Genomic DNA, 15,681 nt, shown 5'->3' with positions numbered 1-15,681 from the left:
CTGGTTCAGACCGTCAACCTAATGGGTTGGGTCTCCGAGTTACAGCTTGTCAGCATATTTTCCGAGGATAATGAAATTCCAGCTTGTCACTGCGTTATTGGATTGGACCGGTGCTTCTGTTGCCACAGCCGCTTGGTTCTCCCTCCAAGCCTCAGTTCATTTTTTTTTATTTTTTTATGTTTGTCCAGATTTTCCTCATGTAGAAGACACTTGGCATTTCCATTTAGCTGCTCCGCACCCTCGACCCCTCCCTCCTTCATCTGAAGCAGGCAACACTTTCACTTTGCGCCAGTTTGGGTTTCCATCTGCCGTCCTGGCGCTGAGCACATATACACATATACGTGTAGATTAACCACCTCCTGACTGCGTGTTGCTCCGGGCCCAACACAGAGCCGGTTGGTGATGTGGAGAGGCTCGACAGGGAGGTCAGGCTGAAACCAGCGACTCCCTGGAGAGTCTGATCCGCTTTCAGACTTTCAAACAGGCACACATCTCCGCCAAACTCACAGGTAAAGCCATTAGCAGCGCAACACGTTGTCTATATCTCGCTAATGTCGAACAAAACCCTACAATTTTGCGATTACGTTGTTTTTATGAAATAAGAATAAGTTTGTTCACATGATAAGTCATTTAAAAAACGTGCTGCGCCATCAACCATTATTCTCCAACTACTTCCTGCCGTTTTCTTCTTCATGGTTTGCGCCACTGGAAACAGCCGCTTGTTAATCACGACACCTGTGATGTGAAAAAAATAAAGTTTTCCAGGACAGATTTGCTAAATAAACCAATTTCGGTACATAAAAACCCACCTCACCCTAACGCCAAAACTTTTTTTTTTTTTTTTTTTACAATCAAAACATTTTATTTTTTCGAAATTGGCGGGTTTTCATTTAGAGAATTTATTTTAAAAAATCAAATTGCGCAATTATATGGTGAATAGAAACGCAGCATTTGACACAAGAACAGTTCGGCCCATGACAAAGGTGTTCAAAGTGAGGCCTGGGGGCCATTTGTGGCCTCTGTCCTGATTCTCTACGGCCCCCAATTCAATTCAATAATGAGACAAAGATGATCCCCCAACAAAGGTGGTTAGCAGAGATGGTAATTAACGGATGTTTATTAAAATATAAGAAAAAAAATAGGCACAACATGAAATATTTAGCCTTTCATAACCAGACTTTTTGTATTTTCTTTAATTTTATAGAAAAATCTGACCTCATTTATCCAGTGATTTTTACTCTAATGCAGACTTTAATACATCCAAATATTCATTTAATTAATTTATCAGGCTGGACTGAATACAACAAATGTTTCCTGAGAAAGAGTGAACCAAACCCTGTTCTTGTGCTGAAAATAGACTCATTTGTTCTGTAATTTCTTTCCAAATGAGTCCCAAAGAACGTGCAAACTGGATGCCTTTATTTTAATGAGGCGAGGATGCAAAACTCCTTCTCAGGTTTTGAACTACGCTTCACTTTTCTTCAAACAAAATTAAAATACTTCGTACTTAGTTTATTTTTTGTGGTGTTAGCTCTTTAAAAGAGTTAAAGGTTTTGGCCCAGTTGTTCTTCTGACGTGATAAAAGGTTTGAACAACCCTGACCTATGACATAATGCAGCTGCAAACCTGAGAAACTTTAATAGATTGAGTCGCACTTCAGCAGCTGAGCAGGAGGTTTAATGCAGGAAGTAGCAAACAAATTTAATTGTTTTTCTCTCCACATCTAGAAAGGCTTATGATTAATTATTTAGCAAGCCGCTGCAAACAGTGAAAGCAACATCTGTCATTTATTTAAAGCCCATCAACTCGGAGGGAATCAAGTCCCAAACACATTATGGTTTCAGGTTTCAACTGGAAAGACTTAGCAGCACACCTGCTGTTTACTAAACAGGGGATGAAGAAAGTCTGACAGAAAACGATCTTTGTTCCACGCATCAGGAACAAGAAAAAGAAAAGTGTGCAAAAAAATAAAATTAGCTGTTTGTACATGCATCAGCGTCTTAAGCTTTCCTGCATGAATTTCCCTTCTGTGAGGCAAAAACATGAACTCAATAATTGCAGTCAGTGCCTCTAAATTCACCAAATATAACCACAGACCTATTGAAACTTCATGCGATTTGATGAAACCCCCGTTCAATGAGCAGTCGACCTTCTACAGATCGTTTTAAGCCTTAAAAACTTTTCACGTGAAAGTCTAAATAATAATCGTTTCCATCCATCGTCTAAACCCGCGTATCCTTGAGGTCCTTCAGATATTTCTTACGCAACATTGCTTAATTTAGATTAGAAAAAAAGACACTGCAAATGGCAAAAAGGTCTGATTTTTACAACTACATTTATTAAAAACAAAATAAAAAAAAAAATAAAAACAAAAAGAGGAAAACAAACAATCAAATGCGTCCGACATCCCACACCAGGGAGGAGACTGGTAATGAGGAGAGACATTTTTTTAAAAGCATACAAACCAGCGATCTGTTCATCTAGCAGCATCCAAATGTTGGAATTTCCAAAATTATTTATACAGTTAAATATATACTTATTAATTTGTTTTGTGGTTGTTGGTTTGATTTTTTTGTTGTATTTTTGCCCTGCAAAGCAACACACTTTACAACATACACAGCTTTATCTCTCCTTAGTGCAGAAAAAAAAAACAACAAATTAAGAAGCTTCATAAAATAAACAACTTTAGGTTAAATAAGCTTAAATAATAGTGTTAAATACAAGACACTTCTGTGGCAGTTATGTACAGAAATAAACACATTTGGCATTGTAAGTGTGGTTCACTGGCGTCCGCTCTAATACTCTAGAAACCACTGCATAAGAACTCATACTGCTACACTCACACACACTCTCACACTCAAATGATTTTATCTCAGTGAGCCACAGACAAGGCATGTGTTTATAAAAGAGAGCTGACAGAGAAAAACAAAGAAAAAATCCATTTACAACCAGTTTTAGGCACAGTCTCTTCCAGCTTTATAAATACATGTCAAAAAAAAACATCTGCTTCTCGAAAGAAACTATCCACACTTGTGCTAACTTCCTTTAGAAAAGAAAACCCAAAACAACAAAATAAAACAAAAAAAACAGTTTCGTAACTACCACTTTGTTATTGCTAGGACATCGTGACGGTGAATGGAAACTACTGACAAATATGTGCTGAGGGAGAAAGCACCTTCAAACATCAAAATTACTGCCATGTGAACCTACGTTACAACACAGAGGAGAAAGAAAGAAAGAAAGAAAACAAATAAAAAACAGGAAAGTTGATTGAAAACAAACACGTCAAACGTTCAGAACTTCTGTAGCTTTGGGAACGAGAGTTTCAGAGAAAATAAAAGGTCTCGGTTGAGCTACATTCATCCCCTCCCACCCGTCGACACACTGAACATTTCAAGCCCACCATATGTGGATTCCTCCTGGTGCAGGCAGACAGTATCACTTTATTTCGTCTGGTACATTCCTGTCCCCTCCGACTCTCGCCTCAAACCCTCTGCTCCCCCAACGTCCGTGAGGGCCGATGCAGCAGAAACAGCTGAGTGACAGTGTGCGCAGATTGATACAGGTGCCTCTCAGTACATTAGATTAAAAAAAAGAAAAGTAGTTCAGTAATTCAATTATGAAAAGTGAAACTCGTGTTGTATAAATCTACCACACAGAGTGATCATTTCAAGCTCACATTTCTATTAATCTTGATCATTTTGACTTCACAGTTTCTGAGAAAATAATAGAAAACCATTTTTTTAACATACTGACAGATACTGACTTCCCTTACAAGTTGTGTAAAGGCTTTTGCCAAAAAAGCTGGCAGTTCAAAGAGAGATGTAAACAAAAATACTAGCGGAAAGTTGAGTGGAAGGAAAAAGTGTGGTAGAAAGAGTTGCACCATCAGAGACAACTGAGGGAAGTATAAAACAAAGCCCATTGTAGGCTTCTGTGTCAAAGCATATTAATGGAAAGTGGAGTGAAAGGAAAAATTTTGTAAAATCACAGAAACCAATCCACATGAAGTTTCCACAGTCTATACCTGTGTTTCCATTTAACTGCGCAAACTGGAGTTATGAAAATAAATGTACTTGATGGAAACATGCCATAAAAAATTGAGGTGTTTTTTTGACTGTATTCAAATTAGTATATTTGGAAAAATATTTTTTTTCGCATGTGATCAACAACTGGGTGTTACCACTGGCAGAAAATACAAAGGAGACAACAGAAAGTGGTAGGAGGAGGATGGTGCTGCATGTTTTTTAATGACTTATCATGTTCACAAACTTATTCACATTTTATTTTAACTATATTTCTTACTTAACAGAAACACAGCAATTGCAAAATCATGTTTTTTTTGTTTTCTTTTTACATTAGCACAATATTGATAGTTTTGTGCAAATTTGTTAGCTAGTAATTTTAGAAAGTACCGTAACTTTGTTTTTCATTTTCTGTAACCCATAAACATCAAAATTAAAAATTATGCTTGAAATACATCACCCTGTGTGTTTAAATTTATTCATATGAGTTGCGTGAATAAATTAGCTTTCACAACGTAGTAATGTATTGAGATTCACCCGTACAGTACAGCTGAGTATACAGTACAGTAGACTGACGTGATTTACGTAGGTAGGTTAAATGTTGACTACAGTAAATGAGCTTTACATTCCACTTCTGTAAGAAGATCCCAGGACTCAGCGGAGCTCCCTTCCCCTGGAATTACTTTTCTCAAGTCTTCTCCGGAGCAAAATACCACGAGGTTTCCCAAGAGAGACCAGTAACTTTAAAAAGAGGAGTAGAGAGGAGTCCCCAAACTATAGTCCAGATCTGGGTTTTCAGTCTCTCACACAGTGCAGCACAACATCCTAAGTGTGGGGCTTTTAATACTCGTCGTCATTTTAACGTTTTCGTTGTGGATTTATCTGGGAATTTTACATGGGAGTTGAGTGGGTGCCCAGGAGGGATGAAGGCCTTCTTTTGCTCCGTCTTTCCTCTGTTTTTCCTCTCTGCGCCGCTCAGGGTTTCTTGTCGATGGTGTGAAAGAACCACTCTGTAAACTTCCTGAGCTGAGCCGCTGCCGTCTGGCTCTCCTCCTGCAGCCGCATGTTGTCCTGTCTCAGGTGCTGCACCTCCTCCTGCAGCATGGCCTTGTCCTCCTTCTCCTGAAAACACACACACACACACACCCAGAACAAGAGGCAAATTAGGCTAACACACACAAAGGAGCTGATAAAAGCCCCGCTATTAAAAGTACATCTGTCTTTCGTCGATGCGGCGTAAATGAGAAGCATTAAAGTAGCTAAGCAGCTTTTTCCTCCGCTCTGGTTGAAGTGTATTTCCTCAGCACTCTACTGGAAGTGGGGAAACACTGGGCTGGGACACAATAAGGAACGGAAACAGGATATCAAATTAAGTGGATGAGTATGTATTACGCAGACCTCAGGGCAGCCATTACTCCATGTCGGCCTGAGTGGCACAGACATGCACTAGCTGCTGGTGTTAAAAAAAATAAAAAATAAAGAAAAGCACAGAGGTGCCAGAGCTTAAGAACAGGAACATAACTCACCTTTCTGAGGTCCTGCTGCAGCTGCCTGAGGATGACCTCCAGCTGGTTGACTTTGCCAGTTAGCGTGGACGGGGAGCTGCTGTTGGTTTAAACAAACAAACAAATTAACCCACACTGTTAAAAGACACATTTTTCTTTAATTTTTAACAAGTTTAAAGTGCAAATATCATTGTATTTTAGTCAGAAAAACAAAAAATCTTTTAAGAATATAATATACATAATCATAATCTTGCTTTCTAATGATATAAAGGCTGATAAATCATTTTAAAACACTTCTTTCGTAGTGAAGAAGAACCTTCAGGAGGTCACCTCTAATAATCATAACCATCATTAGCATATATATGGACGTTGACATAGGGTTTGTTACATAGAGAGTAAGCCCTCACTTTCCTCAAATATCCAGCTGAGCAGGAAAAGTGGGTGAACTTTGTGTCAGTTAAATAAGTTTCTCAGTTCAACTCACTTTTTGCCACAGTGTTATAAAAACACGAGCTTTGACACTACGAACTACCAGACTGCCAGTCAGTACATCTGCAAAAGCTGTTTGTAAGAGTAATGTTTTTACCAATGGAAAACTATTGCTCAAGCACGATTTTTACTTTTAATGAGCCCCGATAGTAAGTTTTTTTTTTTTTTTTACACTAAGTGTATTTTCTCAGCGTCTGAGCCCTAAAAAGAAAAAAAAAAAAAATTCTTGAAACATATACCTCATGTGTAGCAGTTAATGGAAGTGACAATTTAAGGCAAAACAACCCGAGAAAAAAAAATTTGTGGACAGACTTTCATTCACCACTCTGGTGAATTACATGCCGACTGGGCTTGCCATAGGGTGCCTTTAAATTCCTGAGTACGCTCACTGGTGTTTTAGGTCTTGAAGCTGCTGACTTCCTCCTCCAAACTGGACCAATCATCCATATAAATCTTGGTGTTATGAGCTCACACCGGAGCTGGGAGAATCTGCAGTCACAACTTTCTACTTGGGTGGCCATTAAGTAATGCATTACTGCTGGAGTATAATTGTCGCTCTTCACCAACTTTTAGCTGCATGCTTGGGTGCCTTGCCCTCACTAGATTTCCTTTATTCTTTTGTAAATACTTCTTGGGAAACTAACTATTGCAAATAAACACCTTAAAGACATCCGAAAAAGAAAATAAATAATGGAACGCTTTAATTAATCAAGATTGTATTTGGTTTGGAAATATGCTGAGCTGCGGATGATGCAACAGTAGATAAACGTGCTAAATGACGAAACTCCTTACAAAATGTTCTACGTTTTACTCTAGTTCTCTTTCTTTTCTCTGAAAGGCACACAGTGCTAACTCGCAGCTGTTAAGTGTTTTCAACCAAAAATCCCTCTTTGCTTCTTCCAGGAGTTGTGTTTGCATGTTTGTGCGCTTTTTGTACTGAGAATGATGCCTACTCTGCTTCCAGCGCTGCTCCCTCCGCCTCCACCACCCGTCTGGTCAGCTCTCTGGAGATCTGCAGCGCCTCCACCCGCTGCATGTCTGTCATGGTGCAGAAAGACGCCACGCGCTGGTCTGGAAACAGAACAGGTGACCAGAACCGGTCAGATAATCCGGCTCTGACATCACAGCAGGAAACGTGAATCATTCGGCCAACATACAGCCAAAGCAGAACAACTTGAACTGAATGCATGCGTTTCTAACAGGATGAGTGAGTCATTCATGGTTTCAATGAATGGAGCTTATTTAAGCATTGTTTCAAGCCACTTTACTAAAATCTACATCCAGATAATTCCAGCATTTCTAGTCACTCTCCTTGGGTTCTGCTTCAGTGGTTTCCACCCTGGAGTTTCCTCTGACAGCTGTTTGGCTCCCACTGTGAAACTGTAAGACACTAGTCATGCTTGTTTCACCATATCAGGCCTTTAAGCTTTGCCAAAGCCACATGGAAAACCCAAACTTGGCACGGCGTGCTCTGGGATTTCTCAGTTTTAACGCTTAATGCTGTTTTCTCTACAAACCAGTCCTTCTCCAGCCCTCGGTTTAAGACTAAAGATGGGGAAATCTGCATATTCATACCAGAAGTAAGCATTTTCATTAATTCATCCCCCAACTGAAAGATAATCCACTTTAAGACAGAAGTTGGATGAGGACAGAGTTGGTTTCTCTCACATGAAGCAGCAAAGACAGACCAGGCCCTAATTTCCATATGAATGATTTCCTTCCTCAGATTCCATGGCTGCATCAGAAAGATTAAAGTCTTCCCAGACAGCAGAGATACCGCCTGTCTTTTAGCGATGAGGCGATGTCCAGATTTAGTGAGCATTCTGATTAGATTGAAAAAGAAACCACACCACTGTGGACAGGAAAGATGCTGTAACTGTAAGCGATCCTGCTTATTTGTGGGGAAAATCAAAATATTTGGAAATGATTGACCAAAGTTTATTTTATTAGGGTTTCAGGCCTGCAGCATCTCCACGCACACAGCAAAAAACTTGATTGTAACTGCTCCATTTTTGTCATTAATATTCAGTTTGAATAAAGCACAAAGCCTGAACCAGACACAAATCTAAGAGGGGTCCTTTGGAGATCAAGCTCAATACCTGCAATGCTCCTCAGATTAGACAAAATCTCTAAATCCACCAATGGGAGTTTTATTTCTTAAGGTTTAAGACATAAAATCGATTGATTGTCTGCAGCTGTGTTCAGCAGCATTATTTAGCTGAACACAGCAAAGGAAGCAGAGTTAAAGTATTTTTAAACATGACTAAAGGTGATTTATTATACCTCCTCGAACAGGGGAGTTTAGGTTTATATGCTATATAAAACATGTTTATTACATTTTTTGCATGAAATCATTCTTAGACAATGAAACTCTAGTCTGCTCAGTTCTAACTGTTTTGAGCTTCTTTCACAATGAGACGTTTTAGGGCGACTTGTCACTTTAAATCCAAATTAGCTGCTGCTGGCCACGCCCCAGAACTCAATGTTTACACTCACACGTGAAAATGGCTGCAAACAGATGCCCATATACAGTCATGCATCTTTGAAAAGCAGAAGTAGAGCCTCCTGCACAACCAACAAGAATGGAGCAAGTAGTTTCTGGATGGTGAATCAACAACAAAACACTTGTCTTTTCCAGCTGCCATTGTACAGCGCATACAGCGGTAAAACCAGCTGACCAAATGTCCTGGAACTCAGATTCGGGGTTTGCTAGGTGACAGGTGTGGAAGTATAAAAATGTGCAAAATGTGAGTTTTGCATATTGTGTCCTCTTTAAGATACATGCAAAATAAAGCTTTACTGCTAGCTAGTTTATAATTTACAGCTCCATTAGAGTAAAATACTGTTGGATTAAATTTAAGTCCCTAATAAGAAAAATAATTCTGAGATTATAGAATCCCAGAATATTGTGGGAAGGCTGTCTAAAGCAATTTTCAAAGTATTTTGCACACATTCAGAGTCATGGCCTGACATTAATTTTGTAATGGACAAAGTCTGCTTAGCTTAGAGGCAAAAATTTACATTGAAATAATATTTAAACATACTATGTATTTGCAGATTTTTGCAAATCTCACTGTAATTTGGCAACTTTTGGACAATTTCAGTATTTTAGTGGGTCAATATTGATAATACAGCTACACTGCATGTCCATGCTGTCCTCAGTGACAGTTTGAAATTGTATTTTTTTCTTTGCAGGAAAGCTATTTACAACCCTAATTAATATTATTACTAGAGCAGTCATTCATCAGGCGGCCCGTCATGTTTTTGAGTTAAAAAATGTTTAAAGTTGACAGGAAATTTGAAAATATTACTTGATAATTATGTGTCGTTGAAAGATTGGAAGATTAACACATGAAAAGGCTTAAAAAATCCAAACATTTAAAAAGACTTAAATAAATAAGCAATGCTTAGTCTGGTGGGGGCACATGTAAAGCCTGGTGGCCTGCCAGGCTTATAATACCCTGTTATTAGATAATATTAATGTTAATAACAGATGACTGAAATAAAAATGCACCAGGAGGGGAGTGCACAGGGCATAGGAGGCTTGGAACCTGGTTATATCTGCTTGAAAATTTGGTATTTCATCAAATTTTTACAGGATGGTTTTTACTTCTCAGCTGTGAACAGTTTTCTTCACCTTGAAACAACAGAACATTTATTATGAGTGTCTTTCATCTTTATTGACCTCATTATCTCCTTGCTCTCATAGCGTAGCTGCTTAAATGTCCAAGAATGATGCTCCAGCTTGCATTGACTGGCGTGACAACAGCCTTACTGCTGTCAGTCAAGCTTTTCATCATCTCCGCCGAACCCCCCTCTCCCCCCTCTCCTCCAGTAAGTGATGGACTTTATGCTTTGAAGCCGGAAACGAACCAAAGGCGAAACGCCGCACTGACAAATGAGTGAACACAAGCTATGCTGTCTGCTCACGGGTCGGGGTCAGGCAGAGTTCAAACAGAGAAAAAAAAAAATCGTATGGTATGCTAGTGGAAGATGAAATGCACTGACATGACAGTAGAGCTTAAGTTAAGCATAATAAAATATATAAACAGATGATGCTGCACATGATGTGGAAAAACTTATTAAAACTCATATGTGGATCAATCACACAGAGAAATATAATTCAAGCATTTATTACCGGTGGTTTTATGATTATAACAGCTAACTGAAACCAAAAAGAAATGTTTGGATTACTAAACATTACCTGCCTAAATATCTGGCTCGGGCTCCTTTTGCATGAATTACTGCGTTAGTGCAGAGTGGCATGGAGGCGATCAGCCTGTGGTTCTGTTTAGCTGTCAAGGAAACCCTGGAAGCTTTCAGCTCATCTAAACTGCTAGATCTGGTGTTTCTCATCTTTTTGTTAATACTCCTAATACTCTGTATAGCTTTTTTTTTTAGAGGCAAGTACTCTACCAATTCCTGCTGGTAAATTAGTGTCCCTGTAAAACTTGTCGGCAAATAAAAGGATGAGGCGCTCTAAAATGTTGTGCCGATTTTGGACTCGAGAAAACGAATTGGATCTGAAAAGAGAACTGGACAACTGAGCAGCATGCCAATTTTTCAAATAAGGCCAGGTAATTTATCACAGTTTTTTCTTCCACTTAACCTTCCATCAATATTTTTAAATAAAGAACTGAAAAACTATCTTATTTACCAATGACATTTTTTGCTCCTGACCCTATTTCTGAAGGATGTCAGTAGTGGAGTTTCCATTACAAATGTGCGCAAAACTTTGTCGATAGTCTGCTACTGCCGAAAAAACACAATTTGACAATCGCAGTGTTTCCTTTACATAAGAAACACAATTAAAAGTCTACATGATTATGTTTATTGACTCGATAAGTCATTAAAAACATGCCACACCATCATCCTCCTCCTACCACTTCATCGTCTTTTCCACCAGCAGTGACAGCTATTGTTCATACCATGACTTGTGAAATATACTAATTTTGTTAGAGTGAAAAAAAAAAAAAAAAAAAAAAAAAAAAAAAAACATAACTGGAGAAAAATGCTTCTTTTGAAATTGCAGTTTTTTCATTATGAAAATTAGTTTCCTTAATTCCAATTTGAGGAATTTTATGGTCAATGTGAACTTATTAATGACCGTCTGTTAGCGTTCTTCTACATAACTGTGTAGGCCGTCACATGACCACAACATTGCAGTCATCACTTTTAATTGGTCTAATGTTGACTTATCTATGGTTTTTCATTAGATGCAAGCCATAATTATCAACAGAAGTGAAACACATGAAACATATTTCCTGCTATGTGTAAGTAATTGATATGCATGTTTCATTATTGAAAAAAGTCGACGTGTTATTTTAGGGGTGGACAATAAATCAGTACAATGTACCGTGATAGACACATGATCAATATGAATAGATAATACAACTAACAGAGCATTCAGAACATGAATGGTCACACCACCAGAATGACTGTATTTCAGATATTTGAAACAAAAAACTAGTCAATAATCATCAATGTCGACTGATATGATATACTCATATCGTGATATGGTTTTCAGCCATATCGTTCAATATTATATTCTAATTTGTGATCCAGCTAAGCAGATCTTAATTTATGTAAAGCATTTTTACCTACCTGCCAGTGTTATTGAACAAAAAGCTAAAGTAAAACCTTCATAGTAAAAAGAAATCAAAGTGTAAAAGTTTTTCCTGATTTCCTGGTTTTATGGTGCGGAAATTGGTTCCACCTCTGAGCGGTGACATGACGGCTCATTTTTAGAGATAACTGTTCTTGATGGGAACCACAAAGAAGCGAAGAGCAAAGGTGCAAAAAGCAGAAGGATTCCCAAAAGTGACCTCCAGTAGCACTTAGGAGAAGGTAGTAGAGACAAAAAAAACACACAGCTCACAAAGATCTAACGCATGCAAGCGAGCGAGCACTTGCAGCTTACAGACACACAAACACACACTGCGCAAAGCAGCCGGGGGGTCAGGGAGGTCGGGGCTGGAGAAAGAGGAAGGTTTTAGACAAGGTGCCAGCAGCTCTAGCCAAGCTGGTTACCTTCAAAGGCTCGTGCTGCATCGACCAGGTGAGACCAGTCCAGGCCCGAGGCAGTGTCTGGGAGGGGCATGAGGCCCGGGTCGCTGAACTTGGACCTATCCGCCAAGGAGCCGTCAGAGAACCAAAACTCACCTGCAGAGACAGGCAGGTATTGTGTTGAGTGTCTGAGCCCGGCCTGAGTTCAGGGCCAAGCATCGACGGGGGGGGAATGAGAGAGGGGCATCGGAGGGGAAAAGTTGGGAGCTTACGTTAACTATTTATCGCTGCTAAACAAAAAAAGAAAAAAAAAAGAAGGGATATTTATGTAACCCCGGATGCATCTGGAAAATCCTCAAAGGATGCAAACGCTCACTCTTAAGAGGAACGTCTTGCATAAGCGTGAGAGGTTCAAGTCACATTAAACCAACTTCTCTGCAAATCACAAGAGAAGAGCCGTTTGAGGGGTGATAAATGACTTGTCTCAAAGAATATCTTCACGTTTCAGTCAACATCTCGGCTCCCTTCCATCTGCGTCTCAACCCTGAAAGACGCAAAATGCAACTAGCACACTCCCGCTCACCGGAGAGGCATTTAGAAAAGCTCGAGCAAGGAGTCAGCGAAGAGACAGAGAGCTTGAGGTGACATTCTCTTTTCAATTTACCAAGCTTCTCGGAGCTTGAGTGATTCACTGTTTACCAAATTGGGCCGTCTCTGCGAGGGGAAAAAAGAGAGAGCCTTCGTTCTCAACTATCCTTCAAAACAATCAGGAACCCATCAGGTTGACAGCCAGAACAGGCCGGAGAGAAAAACATCTTTCCAAAAGCCCATTTTCTACCTAATGGCGGCAGCAAGAGACAGGTGAGGAGCGGTATGGAAATGAGACCGGAGGGACAGAGAGGGAAGGCAGGGATGGGGATGATGAGCGAATGAAACATAATGTATGACAGAAACTGTGGAAACCCCGGGTGGAAAAACTGGCACATTCAAGTCAGAGATGTTAAAACCGGGACACATCATACCTGTCATTTACTTCCTTACATTCGGAGGATTCAGGGTTGAAAAGTCAGGAAAGTGTCTGCTTGAAGCAGAGGCAGAGCGCGTGCGAGTGGCTTGCAGCCGCACCCATTTCCAATTAGTTTGCTATATGGAGGAGTGTTGCTGAAATGTGTTCAGTTGTGCTAATGATATCAGTCGGGCACAAGTGGCTCTTCAAGCAAGAAACTATATCCTGGCTCTTATCTGGTGCCAGAAGGAGGGAGAGATAATCATGGAGCAACATGATGAGAAAGTGTTATTAGCCTTCTGTCTCTCTGAGACGTTTCAGAGTTGTGTTTATATCAAAAACAGATTCTCTCTGGTGTTTGTTAATGCGCAGTTCATGTTACTCTAGGAGTTTAACCGTCATTCCCATGCAGAGCCTTGTAAAAGTATCCCTTACAGTTTATTCTGTTACAACCACAATTTTCAGTGTATGTGCTTTTTTTTTTTTAAATAAACTCAGAACATCAATTCTCAAGTCTTATCACAGATTTTCAATTAGATTTAGATCTGGACTTTCACTGAACATAGAGTAATATAAACCCTGGCGTTGTAAATTTTGGATGTACATTAAGAGCAATTTCAAGTGCAGGTTTTGTTCCAGAAATTCATTTACCTGGGTCTGTTTCCCCTTCAGCTTTTATCAGTTTCATTGTCCCCACAGCATGATACTATCATCACTATGTTTTGCAGTAGGGTTGCATTCAGGATGATGTGAAAATTGAACTTTGTGGCCATTAGGTCCACAACTGCATTTGGCAGATTACTTAATTAATTAGAAGAAAAGAAAAAAGTGTAATCTATTTATATATTTTTTTTATGTCTTTAATGTCTATTTAAAGTGTCCTTTATTTTTATATTTCCAATTTAGGCTTCTATAAACAGCTTAGCTTTTATTCAGCAAAAATGTAATGTTTCTTGTAGTTTCTGGAATCTGACCAGAGCAAAATCTCATTATCTGAGAATGATTTTTTACAAAAAAATTGATGATCTCAAACCTTCTTTTTAATGTTTTGTAAAATTTGTTATATTTTATCCTCTTGCAGTGCTTTGGAGTTATGTTTGTGTAAACTTCCTTTCAAATAAATTCTTAATTTATTGATTGCTAACTTTTAGCCACATAAGAGTTTTACATGCCAGGCATTTTGACGACAGGTTTGCATTGTTATCTACATGGCTTGTGCAAACTTTAAAGACTTTCCTTCAACAATAGTTTTCTTCATGCCACTCTTCCATAAAGGAAAGAATGTCTAACAGCTTTAAGCGACTAGAGTTACCATGAAACTCTTAGCTGTTTTCAAACGCCTTTCAGTTTAGGCGGACGTTACGTTGATGCAGTTCTTTTTTTTCTTTTTCTTTTTACATGATGTATCGAACAGAGCTCTGTGAGATGTTCAAAGCTTGGAATATAAACTAAATTCGCTTTAAACTTCAAGGCAAATTTCTCCCTGTGATCCTACACTGTAAAAACACAAAATCTTACCAAGTATTTTGGGTCCAGTTTGTAGTGCAAGTATCTTACTACACTGGAATTAAGACAAAACTAACTCATGAGTAACTTTTTAGAAAGATATTAGAACTTGTTTTACGCTAGTAATTCCTTAATATTGATAAAAAAAATTCTGTCTTGTTATTTTTATAACAAGAAATTTATCCAGTGTTATAAGTGAAATAATATGCCAGTGGAACTAGTATTTTATCATCTATTAAGGTATTATTAACTTAAATAAAGCCCCTATTTCTTACTAAAAAAGCTACTTGTAAGTTAGTTTTGTTTTATTTCAAGTGTCGTCAGATGTTTTCATCAGAAACTCGACCAAAATACTTGGTAAGTCTTTGAGTTTTTGCAGTGCACGTCTTCATGATGGTGTTTGTTCACTAAAGCTTTCCAACAAAGCGTCTGCGGTCTTCACAGAACAGCTGGATTTATACAGAGGTGAAATTACACACAGGTGGACTCCATTTACTAATTAAGACTTCAGAGGGTAGACAGTACAAATGAACGCCACATTCTGATTTTTTATCTGTTAAAACAGAGTAGAAAACCGTGCGTAGTGTTTCTGTACCGCATAAAACCCAGTAAATACTCTGAAGTTTGTGGTTGCAACGAGACAGAATGTGGAGATAGTGAAAAGGTGAACACTTTGCAGTGTGTTGGCACTCACTGCGCAGGTTGGCTGCTCCCTGGTTGTGGACCATGCGAGGAGGCAGTGTGCTGTGGTAAGGTGGCGTGGTGCTGAACAGGATGTCGTTGGGCATGGCTTGATCGAGCATGGAGCTGTGCGAGCTGGTGTAGGACGAAGCCTTCCTGTTGCTGCACACGCTCTCGTCCGACAGGGTCCGGTAGAGCGAGCGTCTCGGTGACAAACTGCCCGGTGCCAACACCTGCAGGAAAAGGAGAAGAAGTCATCTCTACGTAGTTGTAAAAAGAGAAAAAAAAAACTGCAAGTACTGGAAAATCCCCTCCTGTTGCATGCTCCGCTGACATCCTTTGACTTTCTTGGGCGCAACGGGTTTACAACAGAAGTCAGCTGGGCGGGTGAGGCAGTGACATCAGGGAGCTGTGTCAGGAATCAATTACAGCCTTTGCTCTCAGGAAAATGTGACTGATTGAG

The 15,681-nt window shown here is 39.3% G+C and overlaps 1 protein-coding gene across 1 annotated transcript; it reads right to left on the bottom strand.

Annotated features, from left to right (window-relative positions):
* Positions 1-2,318: 2,318 nt before the first annotated feature.
* Positions 2,319-15,469, bottom strand: LOC106957733 (signal-induced proliferation-associated 1-like protein 2; the record flags this gene model as incomplete). The annotated part of the gene is made up of 5 exons (XM_015049180.1): positions 2,319-5,147; positions 5,552-5,630; positions 6,973-7,090; positions 12,050-12,181; positions 15,232-15,469. Coding segments are annotated over 5 exons (714 nt in total), but the record flags the coding sequence as incomplete, so codon positions are not given.
* Positions 15,470-15,681: the final 212 nt, after the last annotated feature.

Source organism: Poecilia latipinna, unplaced genomic scaffold (genome assembly GCF_001443285.1).
Source record: "Poecilia latipinna isolate Pla-1442-1.1 unplaced genomic scaffold, P_latipinna-1.0 Scaffold931, whole genome shotgun sequence".
NCBI classification, from domain to species: domain Eukaryota; kingdom Metazoa; phylum Chordata; class Actinopteri; order Cyprinodontiformes; family Poeciliidae; genus Poecilia; species Poecilia latipinna.
The sequence above is the reverse complement of the archived record's forward strand: the minus strand, read 5'-3'. Positions and strand labels throughout refer to the sequence as shown.